Here is a 27,317-nt window from a genome sequence, read left to right on the forward strand (position 1 = left end):
CATGATTAAAGTCATGATCCCAACATGCATGCATATGATTGGTTCAATTTATATACTATGTAGGATCATGAGATCAGGCACAACGTACAAAGTCAATTTACAGAAGAAACAAATTATGTGAAGCAAATAACAAAGAGCAAATGAATCGGATTGAGTTGGATGTTAAGATGAAGGGACTGTAAGTAGGAGGTTTTGAGTTTAAAACTTTCTAGTTATCAAAGAAAAAAAAAAGAAGCAATTAAATTAAGGTGTAATGTCATCTTGACAAGTTTGAACGGCCCAATTTATGAAGAATTATAAGACCAGGTACAACGTAAAACACCACATCACTTGCGAGGTTCATAACACATACGACCTCCTTAAACTAGAAATACATCGTTCAACTAGAAATATGAAAAAAAAAACATGTATAAAATGACTGCTACAATTTACTAGCCCACTTTTGCCAAAGATTCTGCGCCACCATTCTTTTATCCATCCAGAAACGACTGCAGGGAACTTCACAGAGATTTTGGCCCTTCATTTCCCGCGCCTCTTCCGGTCTGAACTAGAGGAATGAGGAAGCTTCGAGGGTGGACTGTTGGAGATAATACACAAGTGAATCAGATACTTCAAAAAAGTATGGCGTACGTTTACCATTAGGGTTAACTAACGCCTGCCGAGACACAATAACAAATAATAGCTGAAGTCAAAAGCGTCTCGCCCAATTAATTTTCCGCCTTTTAAGTCAAAAGGATTACGCATGCTGTCTGCAGAAGATAGACTATGCATGGATCAAATGTTTCACTCAGTTTGTAGTATTAAATTTGGTGTCTACAGTATTAAAAGGTAAAAATCATCCTTTAAGTATTAATAATCATTTTCACATCCTTGCGTGTGAATCGTGACAGATAATAATTGGCTTTAAACTTGATCCAACAAACTTTAATCTGTCTCTCCAGCTCAGCCACTCTTCCACTGTTATGTGGTGTTAAAGCAATATTAACAGAGCCTTGTTTAGATCAACACAGCATTCTCTATCTTACGACAATAATAGAACATATATTTTTATTAGCGAGAATCCAAAAAGTCTTCTTTTTTTTTTTTTTGTAAACTAAAAGAAAAATATTCGTTAAGAAAATAAGAGAAAAGTTATTTGAAAGAAAAAAGGAAAATGAATACCACCATTCTGAACCTGGTAATGTCCATTAATCATTTGCATTCAAAAATTTTATAAATTGATTAGAACCTGCTTATTTTCCAACAACTTTAGCATGTATAACTCTAAATCAAGCATTAGCGCAGACTAATTGCTTCATCGGGTACCGTTGAATGGGTCAATGATGGGCCATCGATTGTCAAAAATGGATTTTTTGGTTCTCAACAGTCCATGGCCTCAAAATCGTTGTTAGACTTCCAATTCAGGAACACTAAAATCATTTACGCGTGTGTGTGTCTGTATACACACACACACACATATAGTTGACATCGCACATAATATTATCCAAAATCTTAATATTTTACTGATCAACAACGTATAATTGAAGACACATGTTGGCTATTAGATATGGACCCAAATTTCGTGTTTTGTTACATTAGAAGTGAACGTAAAATGTACGATATTTTACGCACTTATCATATTGGTTCCTCATACTAAAATGTATAAACATCCCGTGATTTCGGATTTGATTGTCTTTAAATATATATTTGATATTATGCATTATTTATTTGAAAAAAATGGATTTCTGTAAATTTAAGTTATTTGTGTACTTTCAACCTATTTTACAAAGGAGAAAGCCAAAGAAGAAATTTAGTCAATGCTCACCGAGATACTGTCCCCGACATCTTCCAATCATAGCAACCGCCATTAGCATCGTCTCTTATTTTTTCCAAATCCAGGCCGTTACGATTCCTTCAAGAAATCAAATACCAAACCAAAGCCGCCATTGCTAAGAATTTTGTCAGCATTTTTTTAAACTAAAAGTACAAAATTAACAACGGAAAATGAAAGGGAACTAAGCTATATATATGGTCATATTATATATCTATATATATATATATATATATATATATATATATATATATATGAGCTATTATCATCGGAGGGATCGAGATTATAAGTAACCATGTAGAGTATTACTAAAGACTAACCTTGGTACATCACCGTCCTTCAACTTATGCACCTTTACTTCGTTTTTGTCAACGGCGGCAACAAATTTAGAGTCCATAAGATCGCCCTGCGAGACCTTCAAGTTAGTTGGATTGCCATCTACTGTGAAGAAGTAATCTGGAGCATAACCCAAATGTTCAGCAACACGCAGCAATTCATGTCTGCAGAACTTTACTTCATTAATTTGGGGGAGTGGATTGTGCTCTAGTAACTTAGCATTGGCCATACGTCGATCTACATCGGGGGCACTTTTAATGGCCTTCAAACCGACATATTTGCCGGATAGACAAACAATTGATGTCTCAGTTTTATCATTGCCCATCTTTAGAAAAGGGATACTATGCAACACACAAAACTAAAATTGTGAAAAAAAAGACGGGTTAATCAGAGCTTGATTTAATACGCTAATAGAAATGATAATGACAAGAGAGAGGCCTCCCCAAGTTCAATGACACCAAAATGAGCAGTGGTTTTTCGTGTCGAAGGATGGGTTGGTACTATTTATAGAGAAGGATGGGTTAATGCAATGGTACTAGTTAGTGTGTGTGTGTGTGGACATGCTGGGAAATTCATTAGCAATTCACTTGGCTTAACTCTGAAGCACAAGGACGTGCAACTGATTTTCGTTTTGACACCGACATGCAACTGCCCGAAAATATTAATATGTGAATTGAAAGGATAAACTTGGACAACCCTTAAGGCCTTTGACGTCAGCGGTGAAATTCTGCCAAAGATTACCTGAAAAGAGAAACCCAAAATTAGAAACATCGAGCTACTCTCCTGCCAATGCGAATTGGTTGTCATCGTGTTCCCTAATGGAATTTCCCTCTCCCAACTGCTTAATTTCCTGCCACAAGGTTGGGTTGGAAAAATTGCACTTGATGGGCACAGCACCAATTTTCCATTTTGGCGGGTTGACCACTACCATCATATATTTACTGGGCACACAATATATTCTTCAAAGAATTCTCTCAAGTCTAAACTGTGATGGCAACAAATGCATGGTATATTGCGGCTCAAGAAACTTTATCGTCGCGTCATTATAGTGACAATTTGTCTTTTCCATTCACATTTTAGGATAAATTATCTTTTACCTTCCGTAATTTTATATTTTATCACGTAACCCCCACTATTGTTTAAAAACTTATATATAACCCCTTCGTGATATGAATTAATATATCACCGTTGGTTTTTCTTCTTCTTGCAGTATTAGTTCTTGGCCAGGATTCTTAGAAATGTTGAGTTTTTTTTTTTTTTTTTTAATCAAACCATGCTTCGGACAGTTTTTTTGCTTCGTCTCTGTTGCAACCAACTGATTACATGTACTTGTTCAACTCTGCACCAGTCTGTGTGATACTTAGCAGAATACAGTAGTTATTAACATATATTTCTGAAATCAGTAGAAACTTTGCCACCTTAAAAAATTTAGGGAAATAAATATTTTCTGCGCCTTGACAACAGAGAGATATTGCACATATACACGTCAAATAATAAAGTGGATTAACATTAAAAATTGGAAAAAAAAATAACAAAGTAAATGTGATTTTAAATGTGACAGACATTTTTCAACAATTGGTAATTTTTTAAGGAAATAGTAGTATTTTAGAAATGTTCGGTACTCAATGTAGAATTTGAACAAATCAATATTTCTTCTACTTTTAACATTTTCCAATTATTCCTAATCCTTTTGATTTCAGAGACTCCAATCACTAGGTAGCTTTCACTAGCTACGATGTATGTCCAAATCTTACTCCGATTAAAATTTTTTTATTGTGCTTCAGGACTGTGTACGTACTTGAATCTTTGAGCACACCCAAATTAACATAAGATTAATTACTCAAAGCTTTCAAATCCAAACAGGATTGAAGTTTCAAATATCTAGCATGCACCGTTAAAAGTATTAATTTTGGAGTTTGCGGATATTAAGAAGAGATCAACGGCGTGATGCATTGATCCTAACTCTCCAAACGATATGGTATATATCCGAATCCTATATCTTGTTCGTTAAAGAATTTTCTACAGAACTTGCTTCAAGACCAGAAGTCATACAAAGTCTAAGCATTTTTACTCGTTGGTATAGCGTGTTTTACTCGTTATACCAACTTACTCCTAGTTGGTATATTGTGTCGATATTTTACTCGTTATATAGTCTATTGCATCGTAGTCGTGGTTCAACACGTTTTTTCAAATTCAAAGGACTTCTGAACAAAAAGATTAAAAGAAGTAGTCTCAGGAAGCAAAAAGTTCCTTTCTCATCGGATGATCCTATAGTTTGTTCTCAAGGGTCATCTGCTTAAATCCTAATTTCAGTACCCAATTAATTAGAATCCACAAAAGAAGAAGTCTCATTTAAATGGTCACCGCGTCCATATATAGTCTTCGGCTTCTTTTACATTCTTCCAACCCTGGTCATCGCCATCCCTTCAAGAAATTAATCGAGTACAAGACCAAAGCCACTATCAATAATTATGTGAACCCGGAAATTGAAAGATTGTGTACTATTCTTTAGCCTAGACAGACTACAATCGTGGGTTCTCTACCGTACTCTATCCATCCCATGCATCATTATTTATTGACCCTTTTACAAATAATGAGAGCGCAGTTGGTAAGGTTATATTGGTGTACCCCTAGTCTTGTTAGTTTGCCATCCACCTTCGTCCTGAATATTGGAGGACGAAGCTGAATACTTTGCAACATCGGTTTCGATCTGCGCCAGGTTTTGTTGCCTCTAGAGAGACGTTTATATTGATTGGCCTGTAAATAATACGAGCAAACAATAATATGTCTTCTCATGACCCATTCTTTCAATTTTTAAGGTGGGAAATCATGAACAATTGAAGTCGTCGGGCCGATGAGAGTTCGAGGCCTGAATATTACTTACTACTTATGGGCTTGAGTTAATTTGTTTGAAACTCAGCTTCCGGTGAGCTACAATTTCGTGTAAAACTACCCAGATGTCAATTTAGTTAATCTTTCTATAGATGAGCACTTTTTCTTTTTCTGAATTTACTATAAATCGAGATGGTCGTGTTGTAAAAGAAATACTATATAGAATGACCAATTCTAGGATTGAAGCACAGAATGAAAGTAGGAGTCCTCAAACAAATCCATCACTTGTCGTCGTCTATCATTCGCAGATAAAGATAATGACGATTAACTTTTGTGTCTAATAATATGGCGTACTTTTGTAATTATAAGGAAAATGTATCAAATTTTTCATGTCCGTACCTACTATTTGATAAATAACTATAATAATAATTTTATAACCATGATAGGATACTTTTATGGTATTTTATTTATAAGATAGAAAATAAAATGTTGAAATAATTGATTCAGAGTTTATGAATTTTTTGAGTGGTGAGATTATCATAATTTAGTAGTGATTTTGGGCATTTCCTTTTAATTTATTGTTAATTTTAATACCGAAAAAAGAAAAGAAAGATTAACAAAAAACATCGGATTACGTATAAAGCTAACTCATCAAAAAATTCATTAGTTCGCCGTTTAGTTACAATAGAAACTAGAGATAATAGTGGTAATTTTACAATTTTATTGGCAAAAAATTAAAATAAAAAGGAATAAGAATGAAAAAATAATTTTAAAGTCATTCTAAGCATAAGCATATCAAATAAGGGAAATTCATTAAAATATTGAAGGGTAGTATTATCATTTTAAATGACAAGGGAGGTATGCGCAATTTTTCAAATTTCATGGGAGCTCAGTGAAATTGTCAAAAAACCTCAGGGGAGGTTTCTGAAATTATCCCAATATTTATACCTAAATCATCAGTCAGCCAGAATGCTCATCCATTGAAACACACATGAGGTAGCCTCAGCTCCACAGCCAAGTCCTAGTTTTGCCTTGTTAAAGGCGTGCGTCTCCAACTTGCAACTGCATCCTTCACAGAATCAAGGACAGCAGAAATTATGCTAACGGCAGATACTGAACCTTGCTGAAAAATAGGCCAGTTTCTTGCCCTCCACAATTGGTACGCCACTAACAAACACAAGTCTCTTCACCTAGTCCGTAAAAGAGTTTGAGGTACAATGATCCCGAGCATAGAATTTTTTTCGGATCTTCTATTTTTTGATAAAAAATAAGGAGAAACTCAAGGCTATTATTTGCGACCTGGTCTTTTTGCCATGTGTCCCAATTATCAGGTAAATCTCACAATCATTGAAACAATAGTTGTAATGTACTGTATTGAAATATATACTCTTTTCCATGGGATCATGCATTCTGGAAAACTAAAAACAATAGTTCTTTAATTTTCCTTTGATATCAACACACTTCACCCATTTAAAATGATGAAAGATGAGAATAAGTTTTCATGAAAGTAATTTTTTTTCCATGCTACTCATTCCCAGCATCAACATATAATGGGTTTGCTTTATCTTTTTTTCTTGTTGATTTAATCCCCATTAAAAAGCATACGCTGTCGATTTAGTCCCTATTAAAAAGTTTCTTTTCATTTTTTTTTTTGGTTCCCCTCAATAGCAAATTAGCAATGCTATTATACAAGTGGAACTGAAAATGAGAGACATGCAACAAAAAGTAGGAAGGGATAGGTGAAAGATTGGGACACATGACAAAAACGCGTGGAAAATGGGGCCGAGGATTGGAACTGCAGCGAACTTGGGTCTATGTCAAATCATATAAGAATGCAAATTCGAATTTTACAATGATTGTGTTAAACAAAATTGATCCAAAACGGAAGGGAGGATTATATTAAAAGGTGGATTTCCTTCAAAAATCTAGGCGGGTGTATAGTACATTCGTTTGATCCAATCCCTTTCGAGTTATCTCTGGACTTCCTTAGGTCCACTCTCTCCCTCTAGTATAAAATAGATTAAAATATACTACAGTTATCGTTTCCGGTAAAAAAAAAAAAAAAGGGAAGGGAGGATAATATACTTGATACATCCTCGGAAATAAATACATGTTATCACTTTCTGCATAAGCTTTCGCTTGAACATTGAGCCAAATACAAACATATTATCACACCTTTGCCATAATTTTGTGAGAAAGATCTTAAATTGCTGTCAAGTGGCATAAAACATACCAATCGAATATCAAAAGTTGGTTTGTGGCAAAGATCTTTTTCTTATTTTTTTTTTTCTTTTCTTGGGTATGGAGTAGTCATTTTGAAACGCAGATGAAAAGAAGAGAACCAAAAAATAAAAAAGAACAAGAACTACCGAGAAGGCGTACATATATTTGCCCAACTATATACATCTTCTGCATACACAATTGCACCCACACCCGTACACATACAAACACCAACCGGTGCCAATGTTTTGATAACTAATCTCAATTTGAATTTAAATTTAATGTTTTATATTTTAATATATCTGAACTCCTATTAGTGTATATATTGTCAATGTAACTTGTTAAATGTTAACTAATTAACGAAAATGTCATGGCCATTTGACTCTCATTGTCTTTAATTTTCTCGTCCTCCCTGCCTCTTCCTTCCGCTCCTCCTCTGCTTATAAAAACCTTGAAACTAAAACATAAAATAAAATAAAATAAAAGGAACACACGGACTAGCATGCAGTTATTAGGTAGTGCAAATTAAAAAAACCTTGATGCAGGTACTTAATTTGTGTTTTATGGGTACACTTTGGAGAAAGACCAAGTCCCAGAACGAAATAATTAATCAAGGATGAGTACCTCTATTGAATGAAACAAACTTTGATCAGGTTCAATCAGATTCAGCAAAGCACTCGATCGAACTTCGGCACGTACTCAAGAAGTACTTAGACAGATTAAGATGCATCTTCCAGCGTCATTGCACAGCTCAAAGCAATTCTTGATGTTGCAACTCTGAGGAAAGCCAGAGTGGTAGCAAAGAATCTTCCACGAACCAAACAGCAAAATGACTAGAAACAGAACGAACAAAACAAAGCAAATCATAAACATCATTTGTCGGCTTTCGCGTCTCTCGGTCAGAATAGATGGCACTTGTCGACCGCCGACTCCAGCAAGATCCAATTCTCTTTCGTAGGTTAATCGATCATACTTTCGAGTCAAATGTATCAAAATTGATAGATTAAGTATGCCCGCAATCAAAGAGAGGGAAACGGGGAGCCAACGGTATTGGCATTTGAGGGGTGAGGGATTACCAAAGATGGATGTGAAAATGACACCTTGGAAGACTAAGTAGTAATTTGCAAGCGGGAAAATGTCCCTCAATAACTGTCGAATTTCCGCCTCTCCTTTCTCCATTCTCTTTTTCTCTTCGGATCTTGAATCTTCAGTTGCAGCATTGGTCCTTCCATCGGCAGCAGACAATTGTGAGACAGAAGAGAATGAAGAGAGCTGTAGCCCATCAGGGACAGAATAGCCTCCTCCTCCTCCTTTTCCCCCTTCCATGGCTAATGATTCAATCAATGATTTGTTCTTAAGAAGCAAAAAATCTTTATGTCACTCACTCTACTTCACTAATACTTCTGCATGTGACGGACAGACTAAACACAACGACTTAATGGCATAATCATGTTAGAGGTACAATATTCTGATGAATATTGTTCATAAATTACGATACAAGTTGGGTTGAGACAGAATAGCCTCCTCTTCTTCCTCTTCCTCCTTCCATGGCTAATGAATCAATGATTTGGTTTTGATTGAGAAGCAAAAATCTTTATGTCACTCCACTTCACCAGTACTTCTGCATGTGACAAAGTATACACAATGACTTGATGACATAAATCACAATCAAGTTAAAGGTGCAATATTCTGACGGATGCTGTTCATGAATCCTATCCTACCTAAACCACGCAAAGCGGGGTAAGGCTTACACTTACGGTTGATTTGTCGCGGTTAAATTGTAATTCCTCCATTTATTTTGTCCTGTTTAATCCTTTTTGGACTCTGTAACCCTCTTGCCTTGGTTATGCTATTTTTTTTTTTTTTTTTGTCACCAACGACATTGTGGAGGCCAATTGTGTATTTGTCCGCCTCGACATCGTCTTAGGCTAGGGCCGTGGTAGTAGCTCAAATGGTACCAAGAAGCATTCCCAAGACCCTTTATCCTAAAGGACCAGGGATCGAATCCTGACCTGCCTTTTGTGGAGGCCAATTGTGTATTTGTCACCTCGGCACCATCTTGGGCTAGGGCCTGAGTGGTACCAGGAAGCATCCCCAAGACTCCTTATACAAGGGATCAGGGATCGAATTCTGGGAAGACCCTCCAAGGCACCACGAGGCCCTAATCCAAGATGGTGCCGAGGTGACAAATACACAATTGACCTCCACAGATACATTTGTAGAACCTAGTCTATCCTAATTTAGAGAAAAGGGGAGCCTAAGAAGGCTGTGGTAGGAAGCTAATGGATATACAGATCCAACTAGACTAAAGAAATACTATGACATAATTCTTAAATTTTTTTCACTGCAAGTGATTTAAATTCTCACCTACAGCCCATAGAGGAACTTAAGTCCTCCCTGATTGCCAATGAGCCATTGGCCCAGTGGTCGGTTATTATTTGTGTGCATCGATTTGTCTACACTTGATCTGTCTAGTGCTTCAGGGTGGGGTGCGCCACATGGTTCTGTCTCCTTTGGTCCCCACACATGCCGCACGTTTCTTACATGGTAGTAGTTCTTTTTGCTCTTGGTCTATCGCGGCCATTTTTAGCTACTTACCCACAATGCCCTTTCTCGTGTGGGCAGTCACTCTCCTTTTTTAAAAAAAAAAAAATTATCATGTTTGAATTGTTTTTTTTTTGAAGAAAATTTTTACATTTTTATAAATATATTTTTAAATTATTTTTTTATTTCATAAATATTAAATCACTACAATATATTGTATAAAAATTTCAAAAAATACAATCCAAACAGACATTTTTATGTAATTATAATAAATGAAAAGGGAAAACTCAGCTGCATGGTAGGTGCATGTCTTTTATTAACCTTTTTATTTGACTCTTATTACAGCTGGGTCTGCCTCATCTCCATTTAATATTTGACATGAGGCATCAAGATTATTTGTCAGCTGCATGGCGCGTCTGCTTTGCATGGTAGGTGCATGTCTTTTATTAACCTTTTTATTTGACTCTTATTACAGCTGGGTCTGCCTCATCTCCATTTGATATTGACATCAGGCATCAAGATTGTTTGGTCCTTTTTAGTAATGTTCGTTGGATCTCTGCTCTTTGGCAAGACTTTCTCGTTGCCCACACCGCCGCCCCCGCTTCCTCCACGGGTATTTTCGCATGGTTAATAAAAATTTAGTATATAATTTAATTATAATTAAATTTTAATAAATAATTAAGTATTAAAATATCAATATATTATCAAATTATTATTCATTATGATTTCATAATTGAAACTTATAAAAATAATTAAACAAAAGTTATTTGAATACAATCTAACATGATAAAACAAATATAATTAAAGTATTCAAATTTTCACTTTTGACACAAATACAATTACTAAGTCATTATTGTATTTTTTTTAGAAAAAAAGTGTTATTGTATTAAGTGTAATTAGAAATTTAGTATAAATGTATTAGTAAATTTAGTATAACTAATTAATAATTTCTATTAGCAAACATATATAATTATTAGTATAATTGATAATATCAATTATATTACATATACTAATATCCATTATATAATACATATAACTAATAATAACATTATTATAAGTTTGTAACTAATTAAATTAAATATTATATATATTAATCTTTTTTACTGGGTGGCGGGACGGGGGATGGGGTGAGGGTATACTCCCCATGTCCTGTCCTATTTCTAAACAGGGGAAAAAAATTCCCCTCCCCTCAGGGCTCCGCCCCACCACCCATCCCATTAGCTCCCTGCAGGCACCCGCCCTAATGGTCATCCCTAGTAATGATGATCAATGCTGGTGTGTTATTTTATTTTTATGCTTTATTTTACTTTTGTTCTTGTTTTGTTATATGAACCTTTTTGGTCCTTCATTCTTCTCTATGTCATCTTTGTGCTCTACTTTAAAGTTTAAACACGGTAGGGTCTCTGAGGATTTCTCTCCTTTTTGGCTTTTTCCCAGCTAACTATTATTGTCTCAGCATTTAATTATCTATATATATATATATATATATATTGTACATTGTAATTAAAAAAAAAACACAAGATAAAAAACAAGAAGGAAAAAAGAAAAAGGAATAAGCAAGTATAAACGATTTGCACTTTCATCTTTTCAACCCAAAAACAATTTGAATGTCATCCTGCAGGTTAAGGCAAGGCACCTTTATTTATCAGTTATCATTTTGTAAGATAAAGGTGTTCAAGTGCCAAATAAAAAAAGAATGAAAAGAAAAAAAAAACAGCAGGAAAGGCAGGCGTCAAAGGATGAAAAGACCAAAAGAGGAGAACTGCAACCAATATAACCGTCAATGAAAGATTAAAAAAAGGAATGCAAAATTTGCATACGATTTGCTTTTGAGCTTCCTTTGGTGCTCTATAACGTGCGAGGAAAACTTTCCCACTGTTTGAACTATTTGCATTTGTAGAAATGATTTTAGATTCTAATTGAATATCTATTCTTGCATTAGATTTTTGTTTTATTTTGATATTTTTTGTTTTGCGATTTAATGATTGATATTTAGTGATTTTATCAGCTAAATTGCAATTGGATTTTAGCAAAATATTAGAAAAGCAAAAGGGGTTGTTATAGTTTTGATTCCATAGAAGAATATTATGTACTATAAAGTATATTTTTGGTGAAATTGACCCTTTTTAACTTTTTACCACTCATCTCACAATTTGTACCTAGCTAACCCTAAACTTTCATCTCATTAATTTTTTTTTTATAGTTCATGTGAAATATAGGAAATAATTTTGTAATTACATTAATAAGTTGTATTTATCTACTATTCTTCTCGAATCCATTCTTAGACTAAGGTATTAAATGTAAAAGTGTGGTCAATAGGTAATTAAGTTTGCACTATTATTATTGTTAGAAGACATTTGTACTACCTGTTTGGGTTCCAGTTATCTGAAATTCATCATTTTTACTTGTTACTTCTAAAGGTTTAGATTTTCATCGTTTCCATGATATAGAGGAGTACGTGTCGAACATCACAAAGTATCAAGTAATTTTTGGGCAACCTCACGCGATTGTCTCGAGGCACATATTAAAGCCAAAACCTTGATTCATCTCACGCTCACCATCCATATTGCTTGGTCATTAATTTGAGGGGCTCGATTATACGCTTGTAACTTAGCCTCGGCTAAAAGTCGTTTCAGCCTTTAGGTCCTCGCCACTTGCGGCGACCTTCGGACCCACAGAGGTGGCCGGAGACACGTACAATTGACATCACCTTTATATGCCCTCATTAGGGTGGGATATGAGATGAGATTAATTATTAATACTCATCGATCTTTGGGAATGATTGTGATAATACACACAAAAAAAAAAAAAGAAAGACAAATTATTGGAGCTTGATTTAATACGCTAACATGCATGATGATTGACATGACTGAGAGAGAAAAGGCTCTAAAATGAACGACACCACAAATGAGCGTGATAGAAGCAGTGGTTACCTCGTATGAGAATGCCACGGTTATGAAAGCCTTATATTTAGGGTCCCTCGCATGAGAATGCCTTGGCAGCAAAGTTTGCAATCAAATGGCAGAGCGTTTGGGGAGGGATGGATTAGGTATAAATAACAGGTCGGGAATTCGAGTTTACACTAAAAAAAAAGGGCAAATTATAATTTTCCCCGGTAGTTTAGTACCTTTTTTACATAAATTTTCTATGGTTTCAAAACTATACATAACCCCCTGTTGATTTGGATTAAAGTGCCAAAGTGACAGAATTTACACTTCGTAATGGATTTAACTAAAATATCAAAAATACCATTATGTAAAGTTAAAAATTATTTATTAACCATAGGAGAGTTATGTATATATTTTAAAAGTCATAAAGGGGTTATATGACAAAATATAAAATCATATAGGATTAGAGTGTGATGCATATTATATTTATATATTTTAGTTACTTTAGCCATTTTAGTTTTTAAATAAGGAAAATTTCAACATTGTCGTAGGTTTCGTTAATAATGATTATTTCCATCATTTTGATACTTTAATCCAAACTATAAGAGAATTATATATAGTTTTTAAAATTATAGGGGAGTTATATGAAAAATAACTATACCACATGGAGGTAAAGTGTAATTTGTCCAAAAAAAAAAAAAAAGTAGGGCAGTCAAAGCGGTTGGTTGGGATTGATATGATGAGGAAATTATTAGGACAAAAAAAAAAAAGAAATTAAGAGCAATAATAGAGTAAAGGTTAGTTATTTGTTTAATACTACAATCTCATTGATCCGTCTTGGCAATTGAAATAAATAACTATTCTATAAGGCAAGAAGCATATGTAGGCTCTGGATTAACCGCTAAACCATCTCCCAAAGTTTCTTCTTTTATACCAAAAAAATCATCAACAAATAAACAATAAAAGCTCTCTCTTTCTTAGCACTCGCCATTGTTTTCTTTTCGTCCTAGTCCCGACATCCATCCCAAACAAGTGTAATTTTTTAATCCCAAAATTAAAAAGATATCCTAGAAAATCCTCAACCAAGCAACAGCGATGCGAAGCAAATAATAAGAGCAAATGAATTAATTGAAGGCGAGAACATGATTAAAGTCATGATCCCAACATGCATGCATATGATTGGTTCAATTTATATACTATGTAGGATCAGGAGATCAGGCACAACGTACAACGTCAATTTACAGAAGAAACTTTTTAAGAAACTTTTCAAGTTGGTGATCAATTCAAATTGACTTCTTCTGCTGGTCAATGAATTCTGTTCGTAGAGTCATCATCATCAGCATGATAATCAATAGAAGATAGTCATCATCAGCATGATAACCACAGACATTAACGAACGAAATCACAAAAACTGTCATAGCCAATCTTCAAAGATGTAAACACCACAGACGAAACAAATAAGAAATGGATTTCTCTCCACATAAAATGTCCCGAACCAGATGCATTACATAATTACGATTCTCAAAACATATTTCCAGAAGGTTCAACTTGTTGCTCGAAGTACAACTAGAGAAGCCACAAAGCACATAATCCACTAACTAAGCTTGGAACAACCCATGAGAAGTGAGAACTTGATCGTCGATATCTGCAAAAAATCACCTGAAAAGCGAAATCGGAAAATTAGAAATGTCAAACAAAAACTTTGCCAACTTCAATATTTTTATGTCTTTGAGAGCTATGAAGGAAGTGAAACATATACTTTTTACCAAAAAAAGTTTTAGTCTCGTAAACGAAAACTAACCAAAGTTTGTAAATATACATATATATGTGTGTGCGCGCGTGTGTGTGAAGATTTCGTTTGGACATCATTCTTCTTCGACTGATTTTATTAATTCCGTGGCAATGTAAATTTTTTTCCTTTAAAGCTTAGACTTCAAATGTTGATAGTTTTTAAAGCCCAAGGAGTATAATGAATTTATTTTAAACGGAAAAGGTTTTGCTGTAAAAGATATGTATAGAATCACAAATTCTAGGATTTTAAGGAGAGAAGGAAATCCATGACTTATCCTCTAAAAAATAAAGATGATGTCAATTGACTTTTTTTTTTCTAATATTTTGAGCTCTACTTTTTAAACATATGACCAAAGGCAAAAAAAAAAAATTTTTTTTTTGTGACCAAAGGAAGCAACGCTTATACACAAGTGAAAAACATCAAGCCACTTTATTACTAACAATAGATTCAAAAAGATACAAGATAGATAATATACAATGCCACATCACTTAAACTAGAAATATAGACATACACCCGACATCCTTAAAACTAAAGTATAAAAATACAGGATTACTGTCCTTTGATGCAACCTAGGTTCAAAAACATGAAATGACAAATACAATTTAGAAGTATTCTTTTGCCAAAGTTTTAGCATTCTTTTACCCATCCGCAAACTACTGCAGGTTGGAGTCTGAAACTTCACGTAGATTTTTTTGTCCTTCATTTGCCATGCCTCTTCGGGTTTGAACTCGAGGAAGCTTCTGCCGTGGAGTGCTGTTCGAGATAATATCCAAATGAAGCAGATACTTGAGGTATGACATACGTTTACCATTAGATTTAGCTAAGGTTTTTTTAAGTCCAAAAGATTACGCATGTTGTTTGCACCAAAAAAAAAAAAAAAAAGACTTTGATCAAGTGTTAAATCACTTGTTTTGTAGCATTAGATATAGCCATTATTTGTCAAAACAAGAATTTTGACTTCTTTAGTCCACGTTTGTTAGACTTCCACTTCATCGTGAACATTAAAATCATTTATGTGTTCGGATCTTGAATGTACAAAAAGTTTATATATTTACTGTGTTGACGTCACAAAATTTACGGTCAATGTATCACTGAAAACATATGTTACAAAATCTGATGGTACTAGATATTTCTATATTTTTGCCAAATTGGCTGTTAGATATGAACCCAAATTTCATGCTTATTATATTAGAATAAATGAATGTAAAATGTATGATATTTTACACACTTATCATGTTGGTTCCTGATATTAAAATGTATAAATATCCCGTGATATCAAATTTGACTGCCTTTAAATATTTGATATTTTGTATTAATTATTTGGAAAAAATGGATTTTTGTAAATGTAAGTTATTTGTGAAAATATTATCTTGTGCTTTATCGTTCTTGCAAATTGTACGGTAGGAATAAGTATCAACTATCAAATTCTTAATTAGAGGCTGTGGGAGGATAAATAATTATGCTTTCAATCTATTTTTCAAAGGAGAAAGCCAAAGTAGAAAATTAATCAATGCTCACCGAAATAGTTCCTGAACCCATATTCCAATCATAGCAACTGCGAACAGCATCGTCTCTTATTTTTTCCAAATCCAGGCCATTACGATTCCTTCAAGAGATCAACTTCCAAACCAAAGCCTCCATTGTTAAGAATTTTGACAGCTTTTTTCTTTTTCACTAAAGATACAAAATTAACAACTGAAAATGAAAGGGAACTAAGCTGTAGTCATATATATATATGAGCTATCATCATCGGAGGGATCGAGATTATAAGTAACCATGTAGAGTGTTACTAAAGACTAACCTTGGTACATCACCGTCCTTCAACTTATGCACCTTTACTTCGTTTTTGTCAACGGCGGCAACAAATTTAGAGTCCATAAGATCGCCCTGCGAGACCTTCAAGTTAGTTGGATTGCCATCTACTGTGAAGAAGTAATCTGGAGCACAACGCACATGCTTAGCAACACGCCGCAATTGTTTTCTACTGAACCTTTGTTCATTAATTTTAGGGTTTGGATTGTGCTCTCGTAACTTAGCCTTGGCCATACGTAGCTCTACATCCTTGCCACTTTCAGTGGCCCTCAAACCTACAGATTGGCGGGATAGACAAACAATTGATGTCGAACTGTGTTTATTACCCCTCTTTAGAAAAGGGATACTATGCAACACACAAAACTCAAATTGTGAAAAAAAAAAAAGACGGGTTAATCAGAGCTTGATTTAATACGCTAATAGAAATGATAATGACGAGAGAGAAGCCTTTCAAGTTCAATGACACCAAAAATGAGCGTGAGAAGCAGTGGTTTTTGGTTGAGCGGTCAAGGGATGGGTTGGTACTATTTATACGACTTTGGAGGAGGGAAGTAATGTTACTCATAAGTGATTCTAGAGTAATTCAATATTATGTATTTGAGTGATACAAATTTGGCCTTGAATCTTCTGTTACACAATTATGTATTATATCCCTGTTAGAGTGTACGTAAGTTTTACAAATATTTGGTGTAATGTTCTATTCGATTGGTGTAAAACAATATTTGGTAATTGTACTAAATATTGTTTTACACCAATTCATTGACAAGATGTATCGAATATTATAAGAATTACACTAACTTAAGGAGATTAACGTGCACTTGTGTAATAGAAGATTTGTTGCCTACAATTTTGTCGATCCCCTCTTAGCTATCTTGGTGTATATATATTTGATCTTTCTTCTTTGTGAAGAATCCCTAATATGAAAACATGAAAGCTCTATCTTTCTTGCCAGTTGCGATTTCTTTTCTTTCCAATCCCCACTGCGTATAATGTCAAGTTTCAGAAGAAACTTGTCAGAAATTGGAAGGCTACGTGAGTAATTAATTAGAGACCAATCTCAAGTCTGATCGTATAAAAATAACAAAAAATTAAAAAAAAAAGGATAAAAGAAAGATACCCAATCTCCTCGACAGCCAAAACAAGATTTTCATTCTCGCTCATGACGGTACGAAACTGATTATCAACTCAAGGAATGCATTAATTATTGCCAAGCTGCTTGTATCATGAATTAAGAACTAAAATTAATGGCTCGTACACTGAAAAGCAATGTGTGCTTATTGCGTGTCCATGCAAAATATTTTGATCGCTCAAGCCGATAAGGTTATCACTTACTAGTTTAGTTCATTTTCATTGGTTCATGTGTGGAACAACTTGGTTCTGCAGGCTCTCCCGACGACAGATTTATTACAATCTCATGTTTCTGTTGAGACCGAATGGCCCCTGAATTTTGAGAAAAGCCAACTTCTACATTTTTATTAAATATAACCAATTGAATTAGTGATATATATTTGACAAATTTTCAATTATGTTATCACGTTTCTGCGCCTAACTGCCAAGCTAAAAAAATGCAACCACGAGAAAAACCTTTTTTTAAAAAAAAAAAAATATAGGAAAATATTGGTCCACCCCTCGACAATAATGGGCTAGACTAACCATTACCTAAGGGGAGAGAGAAGGCCCCCCTCGTCCACAAAATGGAGGAATGAATCTCTCCTACCACCAGTTTGCAAGACAACATGGGGGAACTCTGGGAAAATCACTAGTATTAACACTCTTATTGTTCGTTACAAAGGAAGCATATTTAAAAAGTTATGGAAGTATAGCTCCACATTTGAGATTCCAACCTAAAGTTACAATTTGTTTAATTATTCCTGATTCTTGGCTCAAAATATCTTGCTTTCTAAAATTTTGAGATGGGATAATTTTAGAAACCTTCCTTGAGGTTTCTTACTATTTCACTTAGTTTGTTTGACGTTTTAAAAATTACACTTACCTCTTTTGATTTGACACTTTGGCAACCAAACTTTAAAATAGAGTAAAAAATTTAATGAATAACCTAAAATACCTTTATCTTACAAAGTTCAATTTGTTCTTCTAAACAAAAAGAGTGTCAAGTTTTTCATACTAATATTTGTTATTTGATAATCAATTATAACAATAAATCTTTTGCTATAATATGGTATTTTTCATAGTGCTTTTTTGGAAATATAAATTCTTTTTAAGATAGAGAAGAAAGTGCTATTTTATTTTCTTTAAAGTTTATGGACTATTTTTTAATAAAAATTTATGGACTAATTTAGTGGTGGAACTATCATAATATGTTAGTGATTTTGGACCATTTGGTTTTAATCATTGTTGACTTATCCTTGATTTTGATACCAGATAAAACAGCTACAAAAATATTGGAGGATATTAAAAGTTATCAAAAAAATATTATTTGTTTAACGTTTAATTTGAATAGATATTAGGGACAACATTGATATTTCTTCTATACTTCTGATGAAATATAAAAGAAAAGAATAAGAAGGAAAAAGGTCAAAAAAAATACTGGCATAAACATGGTAACAAAAGAGTTTTATTAAGAATACTAATGTTAGTATTATCATTTTAAATGGGCAAGGGAGGTAGATGTAATTTTTGAAACCTTAGGGGAGCCAAGTGAAATTATTAGAATCCTCATAGGAGATTTCTGAAATTATCCCTTTTGAAAACGAAGACAGTAGTATCGTTTCAAGCTTTTGGACAGTTTTTCCAAGATCATTAATCATTATAGCATGAGAAAATTATAGAGCTAAATGGAAGTCTGGGAAGGACCATAGTTGTCATCTGCGCAGCAATATCGGCAAGCTTCCCGACGTACACCAGATGCCCAAATATGGGACTCAGTTTAGAAATCAATGAAGAGATGGCGTAACCAATGATGCATAATCTTGACGTGAGATTAAGGTCGGTTCAAGTGATTAATAGCAAGTTAATATGTGTAGAGTCCAAGAATACAGTTGTTCCAGATGTCGGAGAACCATAAGATTTGCATCTCCACACGAGAAATCTGATTATCATACCTAATATATATATATATATGCTTCCGTTTTTCCAGTCGAACCTAGCATGCAATGTCATTGGCTGGTTGATTGTAAACTAAGTTTGCTAACCAATTGAATTTGTTGGTGGAGAGGACATGTTTCGCGATCATTGGAAATTGACCTCTTCTGGCGATCCATTGAATATGTTCGTAGAGTCAAAGAACATATGTAATCATTCTCAAGGACCATGTACATAAATAAACAAACGCAAAAAACTTTGGCAGTCAATCTTCAAAGATTCAAACAACAGAGAAGCAGCGAACTTAAAATGTTCCAAACCAAATAAATGTATTACATAACTATAATTCTCATAACTTAGTTTATAACTTGGCGGACGACAAACAACTGGAAGCAACCACAAAACATCAATCTACTAAGCTTGGAAACTTGGACAACCCTTGTTGAAGCTTTAATATTTAGCACTGACCAATTTATCTTGCCGTTCACCATGTCTGCAAAAAAAAAAAAAAAAAAAAAAAGACCAGAAAAGTGAAATTCAAAAATCATAAATACTGAAAAAAAAAATTGCCATCTTCAAAATTTATTAGCACAAATTCAGCTGTACTGGAATAAACTACTAGAATAGTTCCAACAGTATGCATACTTATAATAAGTAACCTTATGTATTAAAGAAAACAATTCAGTATCTGATAGATCAATGCAGAAGGTGAAAGCTGAACAAATCATATTTCTTTCACTTTGAATTTTTGCAATTATTCAATTCTTTTTAGACTGCAATCAATAGTTAGTTTTCATGATGACGTGTGTTTATTTTTTGCTGAAGTAAAACTTTCAAAGTATATTTTAAACTGTGCTTTGGGACTGTTTACTTGAGTTGTTAACTGCATACAACATAAGATTAATTACTCAATTTAAAGCTTCAGAACCAATTAGGATTGAAGCTTCAAATATTTCTTGTGCGCTTTTAGGGGCATCTAGAAACGAATATCTTCATTTGAAGCTTTAACCTGGTACTGCTCTTAAGTCTTTCTAAACATGAAACTTTAGATTTTCAATTCACTCAATGACTTTCTTAAGATTTACCTTATTTGTTTGTCATAAATAATTTTTTTAGATCAACTTGTATCCTTTTTATTGGATTTACCTAATCTCTTTTTTTTAGTCTAAATTATACGAGTACTCAATGGTACTTTGGCAAACAAAATGCTTTTACCATTTATATGATGTTTCTAGACATATGGACTAACTTTTTTATAGTGAAATTCAGAGTAGGGGAGGTAGCTAGGTGTAATATTCAAAACTTTAGGGGAGCCAAGTGAAAGGTTTGTAAACCTCAAGAGAGGTTTATCCAGAATCAACAAGAATATTCTAGGGTAAATTTTTAATTTTAGATTTTTTTCTATTAAAAGTTTCAAAATTTAATTAACAAGCTAAAAAAAGGATATAAAAAATGATATGTGGTAATCAAAATCTTAAAGTAGATGGAATAATCAAAACAAAATATGCCCATAATGTTTAACATTAATTCCTGTTGGCATAGGATGTTCATAAATTTACTCGTTCTGTAGTCTGTGGTGTCATATGTAATCGTGGTTCAAAAATTTTTCAGCGTCCAGTGTCTTCTGAGCAAATACTCTACTAACAGAAATATAAGTAAAAGGAGAAATCTCACCTAGATGGTCCCCGTGCCCAAATTCCATCCATAATCATTGGCTTCCATTATGTTCTCCCAATCCAGGTCATCGCCATCCCTTCAAGAAATCAGTCAAGTACCACTTTTAAGTATTATATGAACCCGGAAATAGAATGATTTTGTGTACTAGTTATGGACTAGTGGTATTTCGAAAGCATATATAGCCAGCATAAACGAACTCACCACGGTTCTCTACCCTCCTTTATGCCATGCAGCATTATTTTTTGACCCTCCACTTTCACAATAATGAGATGGTAGCTGATAAGGTTATATCCCTCGACCTCTAATTCTGTTGGTTCGCCATCCACCTTGATCTTGAATGTTAGAGAAGAATTTAAATACTCTGCAAGATCAAGAAGCCGGTTTCGATCAACCCTCAGTACATTGATTCCCGGATACGGAGAGTAATTTCGGGAAGCCCTAGCTATCCTTCCCTCCAGATCGGCGGCAGATTTGGGTGCTTCTAGAGAGACACATTGGCCTGTTATACAAGCAAGTAATGTCTTTTGAGGGCTCATTTTTCCAATTTTTAAGGTGGGAAATCGAGACAAATATTCAAGGGCCGGCGAGATTTTGAGCCAGGTTTCCTCACGACTGATGAGCTAGACTTAATTTGATTGAAGCTGGTTTTCTCGGGTGCTGTCAACTTTTATAGAGCTTCGAGTCAGGTCATCCAAACCTGAAAGAAAACCCCAGTCACGCTGTTCCGTGTTCAGCCAGATATTCAATTTTAAACTTGCTTGGAAAACCATCAGCAATTTCATTGCCATTGCTAACCAACTAGTCGAAGCTAAATTGACCATCAGAAAAAAAAATTTAGACGGTACGTAGTGATAGTAATGTGTGTGTGCATGTGTGGGTGTGTGTGTGGGTGTGGGTGAGTACTTTGGCTAGACTTTGAATTTTGGACATGCTCGGAAATCCATTAGCAATATACTTGGCTTAACTGGACTTGACTTGACTTTAATTTTCACCGGGTAACTTCGGAGTGCAGAGAAAGGTAACCATGCTTGTGTGTTTGTGTGGGGGACGTATAAGAGCAAAAGCTATGCACGGGCACTGCAAGGAGCAGCTGATTTTCGTCATAACCAAAACAAAATTTCTATACATAATGAATTTTGACACTGACATTCAGCTGGATTTTTTAATGGAGAAAGGTCATATACATAGCATCATCAGTTAGCGTCACCATACTTGCATCATGTGCATGCAGAACGTATGGAAGATGACGGGAAATATATGCAAGGTTGATGCCTGAAAATATAATATATGTGAACTTAAAAGGATAAACGTAGAAATTTTGTTACCCATAGAAAGATTAATATGTATATATTTTGGAAGGCATCTTCAAAGCCCAGACCAGTGTTATTTACCCTAATACTCTAAATTCCTTAATTTTTTTTTTTTCATTCCTCTCATGGCTTAATTAACACTGAAAAGAACGAACGCCAGAAAGATTTTCTGTGAATGTATTTTAAGGATGACCAAACTATTTAACTATCAATTCATTCCAATTCCCTAAAACCCAATGTTTCCTACTTTTACGATTTTTTGGAAGACGAGAGAAGGATATTTTCTTTTCAATTCTTTATATATATTTTTTGACAGAATAAGGAAAAACTCAAGGGCTGTTAGTGTTCTTTGAGACCTGGTCTGCAGCCATATAGACGTGGTTTGCACCGCGTAGATGCTGATAGCACGAATGCGACATCACAGAGGAAAGGATGCACTGCAACTTAAAATTTGTAGTTGATTTTGAGCAGTCGCATGTATGAACGGAGAAAAACGTACGTGTTAGGTACTTTTATATTAACCAAATTGTGATCAGACAAACGATGCATTGGTTACACTTCAATTTGTGTACATTCAGTCTCTAGCACCTGACTGACTTTTAGTCAGTGGAAACATTAAGACAATAATCATGAGTTCTTTGATTAGATTCTGAAATTTTTTTTCATTTTTTTTTCCTTTTTAAGGCTATAAAAATGAAAGAAAAAAATCTTCACAAACTCGAAAATTGTGGTTCCATGTTCCAGAATTGTGCTGCTCTTCGAAAGTATTCTTAATGTAGGACAAATAAGGCATTGCGCATGCGTTATGTTGCAGAGGCAGCTTTCCGTTTCATAGTTTTATGTTTATGTTGGAAACTAAACCAAACCGGACGGTCCCTTCGGGGACATCGGATAGACCAAATCCGACGAGACTTGGGAGCTTCAATTGATTGACCCCGTGACGAATGCTTGATTTACTTATAAGGAAACTTGGGTGGCAGTTGTTTTAAACTTCTTTCTTCAGAAACTTATGGTTGGTCTACTAACTCGACTTGAAAAGAAATAAAACTTGCATGGGCAGTAACCAAAAAAAAGAAAGTAGAGTTTCCTTTTTTGCCAGAAAATTTTTTACATGGGCAAACCTGGGTGCATATGTCAAATCATACAAGAATACAAATTCTAATTTTACAATGATTGTGTTAAACAAAATTTATCCAAAACGGAAGGGAGAATCATATACATGTCATCACTTTCTGTATAATTAAGCTTTCCCTTGACTGTGGAGTCAAGTAGCACAAAACTTACCACTAGAATATCAGAAGTTGGGTTTATGGTGAGTTAATTACTCTTTGCGAAGCACACCTTATTTTTATCTTTTCTTGGGTACGGAGCAGTCAATTTCATAATTTGAATTTAAATTTTAAATTTGATATATTTAACATGTATCCACTGTTATGCTTTAAAAATATGTAATTTTGTAGCCATTTGATTCTCAAACTTCCTTGTCCTCCCTGCTTCTTCCTTCCTCTCCTCCTCTGCCTATAAAAACTGTAAATTAAAAAATAAAACAAAAGGAACACATGGACTGGCATGCAATTATTAGCTAGGTGCGAATTACTAATTAAAAACCTTGTTAAAAAAGAAAGTACTCTTATGTTCTATTCGGTGCTACATTTTAGCAAAAACCTCAAGTCACAGAATGAAGGCGGAGTACCTCTACTAATGAAAGAAATCTTTGAGCTTCAATCAAATTCAGCAAAGCCCTCGAACCTCTGCACTTACTATGAAGTACGAAGACAGATCGAGGTGCATCTTCCGTTGTCGTTGTTGCACAGCTCAATGCAGTTCCTGAAGTCGTAACTCTGACAATCGTCACATTTGTCGCAAAGAATCACCAACGAACCAGACACCAAAATGACTAGAAACACAACAAACACAACCAAGATGAACATAGAAAAAATTCGTCCCCTTTCGTGTTTCTCTTTCAGAAAAGGTGGCACTGGTCGACCACCAACTCCGGCAAGATCCAGTTCTCTTTCGCGCGTTAATCGATCATACTTCCGAGTCAATTTTATCAAAATTGATAGATTAAGTAAGCCCGCAATTAAAGAGAGGGAAATGGGGAGCCAAAGGTATTGGCATTTGAGGGGTGAGGGATTACCAGAGATGGATTTGAAAATGACACCTTGGAAGACTAAGTAGTAATTTGCATGCTGGAAAATGTCCTTCAATAATTGTCGAATTTCCTTCTCTCCTCTCTCCATTCTCTTTTTCTCTTCGACTCTTGAATCTTCATTTGCAGGATTGGTCCCTGCATCGGCAGCAGACAATCGCGAGACAGAAGAGAACGGAGAGAGTTGTAGCCCATCAGGGACAGAATAGCCTCCTCCTCCTTCTTCCATGGCTAATGATTCAATCAATGATTTGTTTTTGAGAACCAAAAATCTTTATGTCACTCACTCTACTTCACTAGTGCTTCTGCATGTGACAGACTATACACTAAATGACTTAATGGCATAATCATGTTAAAGGTTACAATATTCTGATGAATATTGTTCATAAATTATGATAAAAGTTGTACGAGGGTCAAATTGAAAGCACCATTTGGACAGTGGAAGACAAATAACGACTACGATAAAAAAAATGCACCCAATTAACTTGAACCATTCTCCAAGATGCCCATATTTTTGTGACGTTGTCAATTTTCATATTCTGTCGTTTTCTGATTACCTGCCCCTCTATAGTGGCTGCCTATAATCATAGGCTAATTATTTAGACAGTAAAATAATTAAATAAATAAAAGATCCCTACTAGAAGCACTATCGAAGATAACCACCATCCTATGGTCACCACTAAGCCATTTAAGATTTGATGAAGTGGGAGACAAGGTTTCACAATTATCACATTAAGTGGTTTCTTAAAAAATTCAGACCGGTCTGGTAGTGGTTCAGGCCCCACTAACTCCCCTTAGATCCAATTGAATCTCTCCCTTAAATTAAGATAGTGTAGAATACTATAAATAAAAAATGACAATTAACCAAAAAAAAAAAAAAACACTGTCGAAGACGTAAGGGGTGACGGATTGGAAATTTGGCAGGGCTTTTGGATTCCCGGTAGGTCGAATGTTATGCATTATCGTTAATTAATTTTGAGAAACATATAAAACGTACATGAATAAGATCATTTCTTAGTTGGCCTGGCTGCATATTTAAACATATGAAACAATGAATTCCTTCAGGGAAAAAAAATAAAATCGAAATCAATGCAATTCATTTCTTATTTACTCACCTAGATGTAATGTCGAATTATTTACTTTCTACAACTTTTAATCTGTCAACAGTGTCTGCGTGTGTGTGTCTAAGGGATTAAGGGTCATTACAATTATCAATAGCAATTGCATGGTGCCCTACAAACACTATTAGAACAAATTTAGCATAAAAATAACAAAAATGGACATTGACATGGCATAAAATAACAGTAAAAGTACAATAAATTTCTCTATCATTGAAATTTGTTGTGTTCTTACATATTGTTATGTTAATATCTAATTTCATTGTTCTAATATTTATATTTACTGCCCTGGTGCTTATGTTGTACGGTGCAATTGTCACTGGTAATGCAGATGCTCCTAATCCATGTCTAAGGGTGCACTTACCAGTTACCATTCCCAACATAACAAGGCCTCAAAAATCAAAATTGGACACGAGGAACACTTGAGCTGTTCCATTTTTTTTGGAGGGGCTTTTCTCATGTGTATTTGACAATTTATTGGCTGTTGTGTAAGGTGCGAATTGTGGCCATCTAGAGCTTGCAAAAAGAATAACAATGAAACAAGAGATCGTCAAAAGTTATGCACTTTAGGTACAAATAATATTAGACGTCTTCCACAACACAAATACTTATTCTTGCTTAAAGCCATAAAAATATTGATGTTGCAATATTAATGTAGCACGCAAACAAGTACTCTTTGTTATGCATACCTTAAGTTCTGTTTGGATTAGTTGTTTTTAGGGGTTGTTTTTGAAAAACTTTACTATAACTGTATATGTGAAAAACTTTTTCTGCAAATATTTTTAGGATGTTTTTAGAAGTATTTTTAGGGGTTTTTAAAATATTTTTTGGGATATTTTACAATTTATCACTTTTGGGGTATTTTTTAAAAAAATTTTACACCACCACCCCTTCCTTCCTCTCCCCTCTTTCCTCTCTCACTCTCCCTTTCCTCCTTCTTTCCTCTTCCTTCTCCCATCTCCTCTTCTTTCCATCCGCTTCCAAACCCCTCTCCTATTCATAGGTGGATTGCAGCCACCACTCTAGCCGCGACCTTATTGGTCGCGGTTAATGGAGAGGAGGGGGTATTGGGAGAGAAGAAAATGAAGGGAGAACGGAGGAAGGAGAACGAGAGGGAAGGGAGGAGAGAGGGAGAAGGGGAGAGAGAGAGAGAGAGAGAGGAGGGAGGGTTGTTGGTGTAAGGGTGATGGCGATGACAGTGGAGAGTGATAGGCGGTGGTAATGATAGTGCTGGTGGTAGGTAGTGTGTGGAAGAAGAAAGAGAGAATTTTTTTCAAGTATTTGAGATGTGGTGTAATTTTTTTAAATTGTTTTTGAAGTTGTTTTTAGAGTTTAATACTGTTGATGTGAAAGACAAATAGTTCTTCAAAAAAATGTTAAATCCAAACGGAGCCTTAGTATTTTAAACCGATTTCAAGCATTGAGAATATGAAATTAGCTCATAATTTCTTTCTACTCATTTATTCTTTTTAGTTCATTTGCCATTTGTCATTATACCGTACAGTCGATAGATGCAAAACATACTAGTTGGTGCAAGATTGGATTCCAATTTTCTATTAAAAAATTTGTTACATATTACGTGAACACATTTTCTTTTTCTTTTTTTTTTACCTCACATACATCAAATTGTTACATTAGATTTTTCTATAAGAAAAAAATCCAAAAACAACAATTGAAAAACGGGACCTAAGTTTTTCATGTGCAATTAGTAAGTAATCACATATAGCACACTTAGATCTTTGCAACTAAAATGCTGATATCCTAGGATTAATCATACTAGTGTT

General features: G+C 34.5%; 2 protein-coding genes and 2 long non-coding RNA genes across 8 annotated transcripts; all 4 read right to left on the reverse strand.

The window, feature by feature from the left end:
- Window positions 1-238: 238 nt before the first annotated feature.
- Window positions 239-2,608, reverse strand: LOC113692928 (uncharacterized). Its single transcript, XM_072052925.1, has 3 exons — window positions 2,131-2,608; window positions 1,805-1,891; window positions 239-577 (listed from the first exon to the last, which is right to left on the reverse strand). The coding sequence occupies exons 1-3, from the start codon at window positions 2,469-2,471 to the stop codon at window positions 520-522; spliced, it is 486 nt and encodes a 161-aa protein (XP_071909026.1). The 5' UTR covers window positions 2,472-2,608; the 3' UTR covers window positions 239-519.
- An 11,515-nt stretch (window positions 2,609-14,123) lies between these two features.
- LOC140008480 (uncharacterized) lies at window positions 14,124-16,812 on the reverse strand. 2 transcript variants are annotated; one of them, XR_011815846.1, is made up of 4 exons: window positions 16,224-16,812; window positions 15,941-16,117; window positions 15,065-15,175; window positions 14,124-14,289 (listed from the first exon to the last, which is right to left on the reverse strand). It is a non-coding gene; the product is annotated as an uncharacterized lncRNA (long non-coding RNA). The 2 variants fall into 2 exon arrangements; XR_011815845.1 differs by lacking the exon at window positions 14,124-14,289 and having other exon boundaries at window positions 14,857-15,175; window positions 16,224-16,811.
- A 2,699-nt stretch (window positions 16,813-19,511) lies between these two features.
- LOC113691967 (uncharacterized) lies at window positions 19,512-21,578 on the reverse strand. The gene is made up of 3 exons (XR_003448832.2): window positions 21,155-21,578; window positions 20,951-21,029; window positions 19,512-19,769 (listed from the first exon to the last, which is right to left on the reverse strand). It is a non-coding gene; the product is annotated as an uncharacterized lncRNA (long non-coding RNA).
- Window positions 21,579-23,648: 2,070 nt separating this feature from the next.
- On the reverse strand, window positions 23,649-24,731 carry LOC140007978 (uncharacterized). 4 transcript variants are annotated; one of them, XM_072051624.1, is made up of 3 exons: window positions 24,404-24,731; window positions 23,957-24,090; window positions 23,649-23,781 (listed from the first exon to the last, which is right to left on the reverse strand). In XM_072051624.1, the coding sequence occupies exons 1-3, from the start codon at window positions 24,642-24,644 to the stop codon at window positions 23,695-23,697; spliced, it is 462 nt and encodes a 153-aa protein (XP_071907725.1). In that variant the 5' UTR covers window positions 24,645-24,731; the 3' UTR covers window positions 23,649-23,694. The 4 variants fall into 4 exon arrangements, 2 of the variants coding, with proteins under 2 accessions (XP_071907725.1, XP_071907726.1); XM_072051625.1 differs by having other exon boundaries at window positions 23,649-23,790; XR_011815401.1 differs by lacking the exon at window positions 23,649-23,781 and having other exon boundaries at window positions 23,857-24,160.
- Between the last annotated feature and the right edge of the window lie 2,586 nt (window positions 24,732-27,317).

The sequence above is a fragment of the Coffea arabica genome, chromosome 6c (assembly GCF_036785885.1).
Source record: "Coffea arabica cultivar ET-39 chromosome 6c, Coffea Arabica ET-39 HiFi, whole genome shotgun sequence".
Lineage (NCBI taxonomy): Eukaryota > Viridiplantae > Streptophyta > Magnoliopsida > Gentianales > Rubiaceae > Coffea > Coffea arabica.

What these genes read in the sequence shown, in the direction of transcription:
- LOC113692928 (XM_072052925.1), bottom strand. Translation starts at nt 2,471, where the DNA reads ATGGGCAATGATAAAACTGAGACATCAATTGTTTGTCTATCCGGCAAA. An exon ending in AAGGACGGTGATGTACCAAG is followed by an intron (nt 1,892 to 2,130) that starts GTTAGTCTTTAG and finishes GATTTCTTGAAG; the next exon opens with GAATCGTAACGGCCTGGATT. An exon ending in ATGTCGGGGACAGTATCTCG is followed by an intron (nt 578 to 1,804) that starts GTGAGCATTGAC and finishes TATCTCCAACAG; the next exon opens with TCCACCCTCGAAGCTTCCTC.
- LOC140007978 (XM_072051624.1), bottom strand. Translation starts at nt 24,644, where the DNA reads ATGGAAGAAGGAGGAGGAGGCTATTCTGTCCCTGATGGGCTACAACTC. An exon ending in CATTTTCAAATCCATCTCTG is followed by an intron (nt 24,091 to 24,403) that starts GTAATCCCTCAC and finishes TTACGACTTCAG; the next exon opens with GAACTGCATTGAGCTGTGCA. An exon ending in GATTTCTTTCATTAGTAGAG is followed by an intron (nt 23,782 to 23,956) that starts GTACTCCGCCTT and finishes CAGTTTTTATAG; the next exon opens with GCAGAGGAGGAGAGGAAGGA.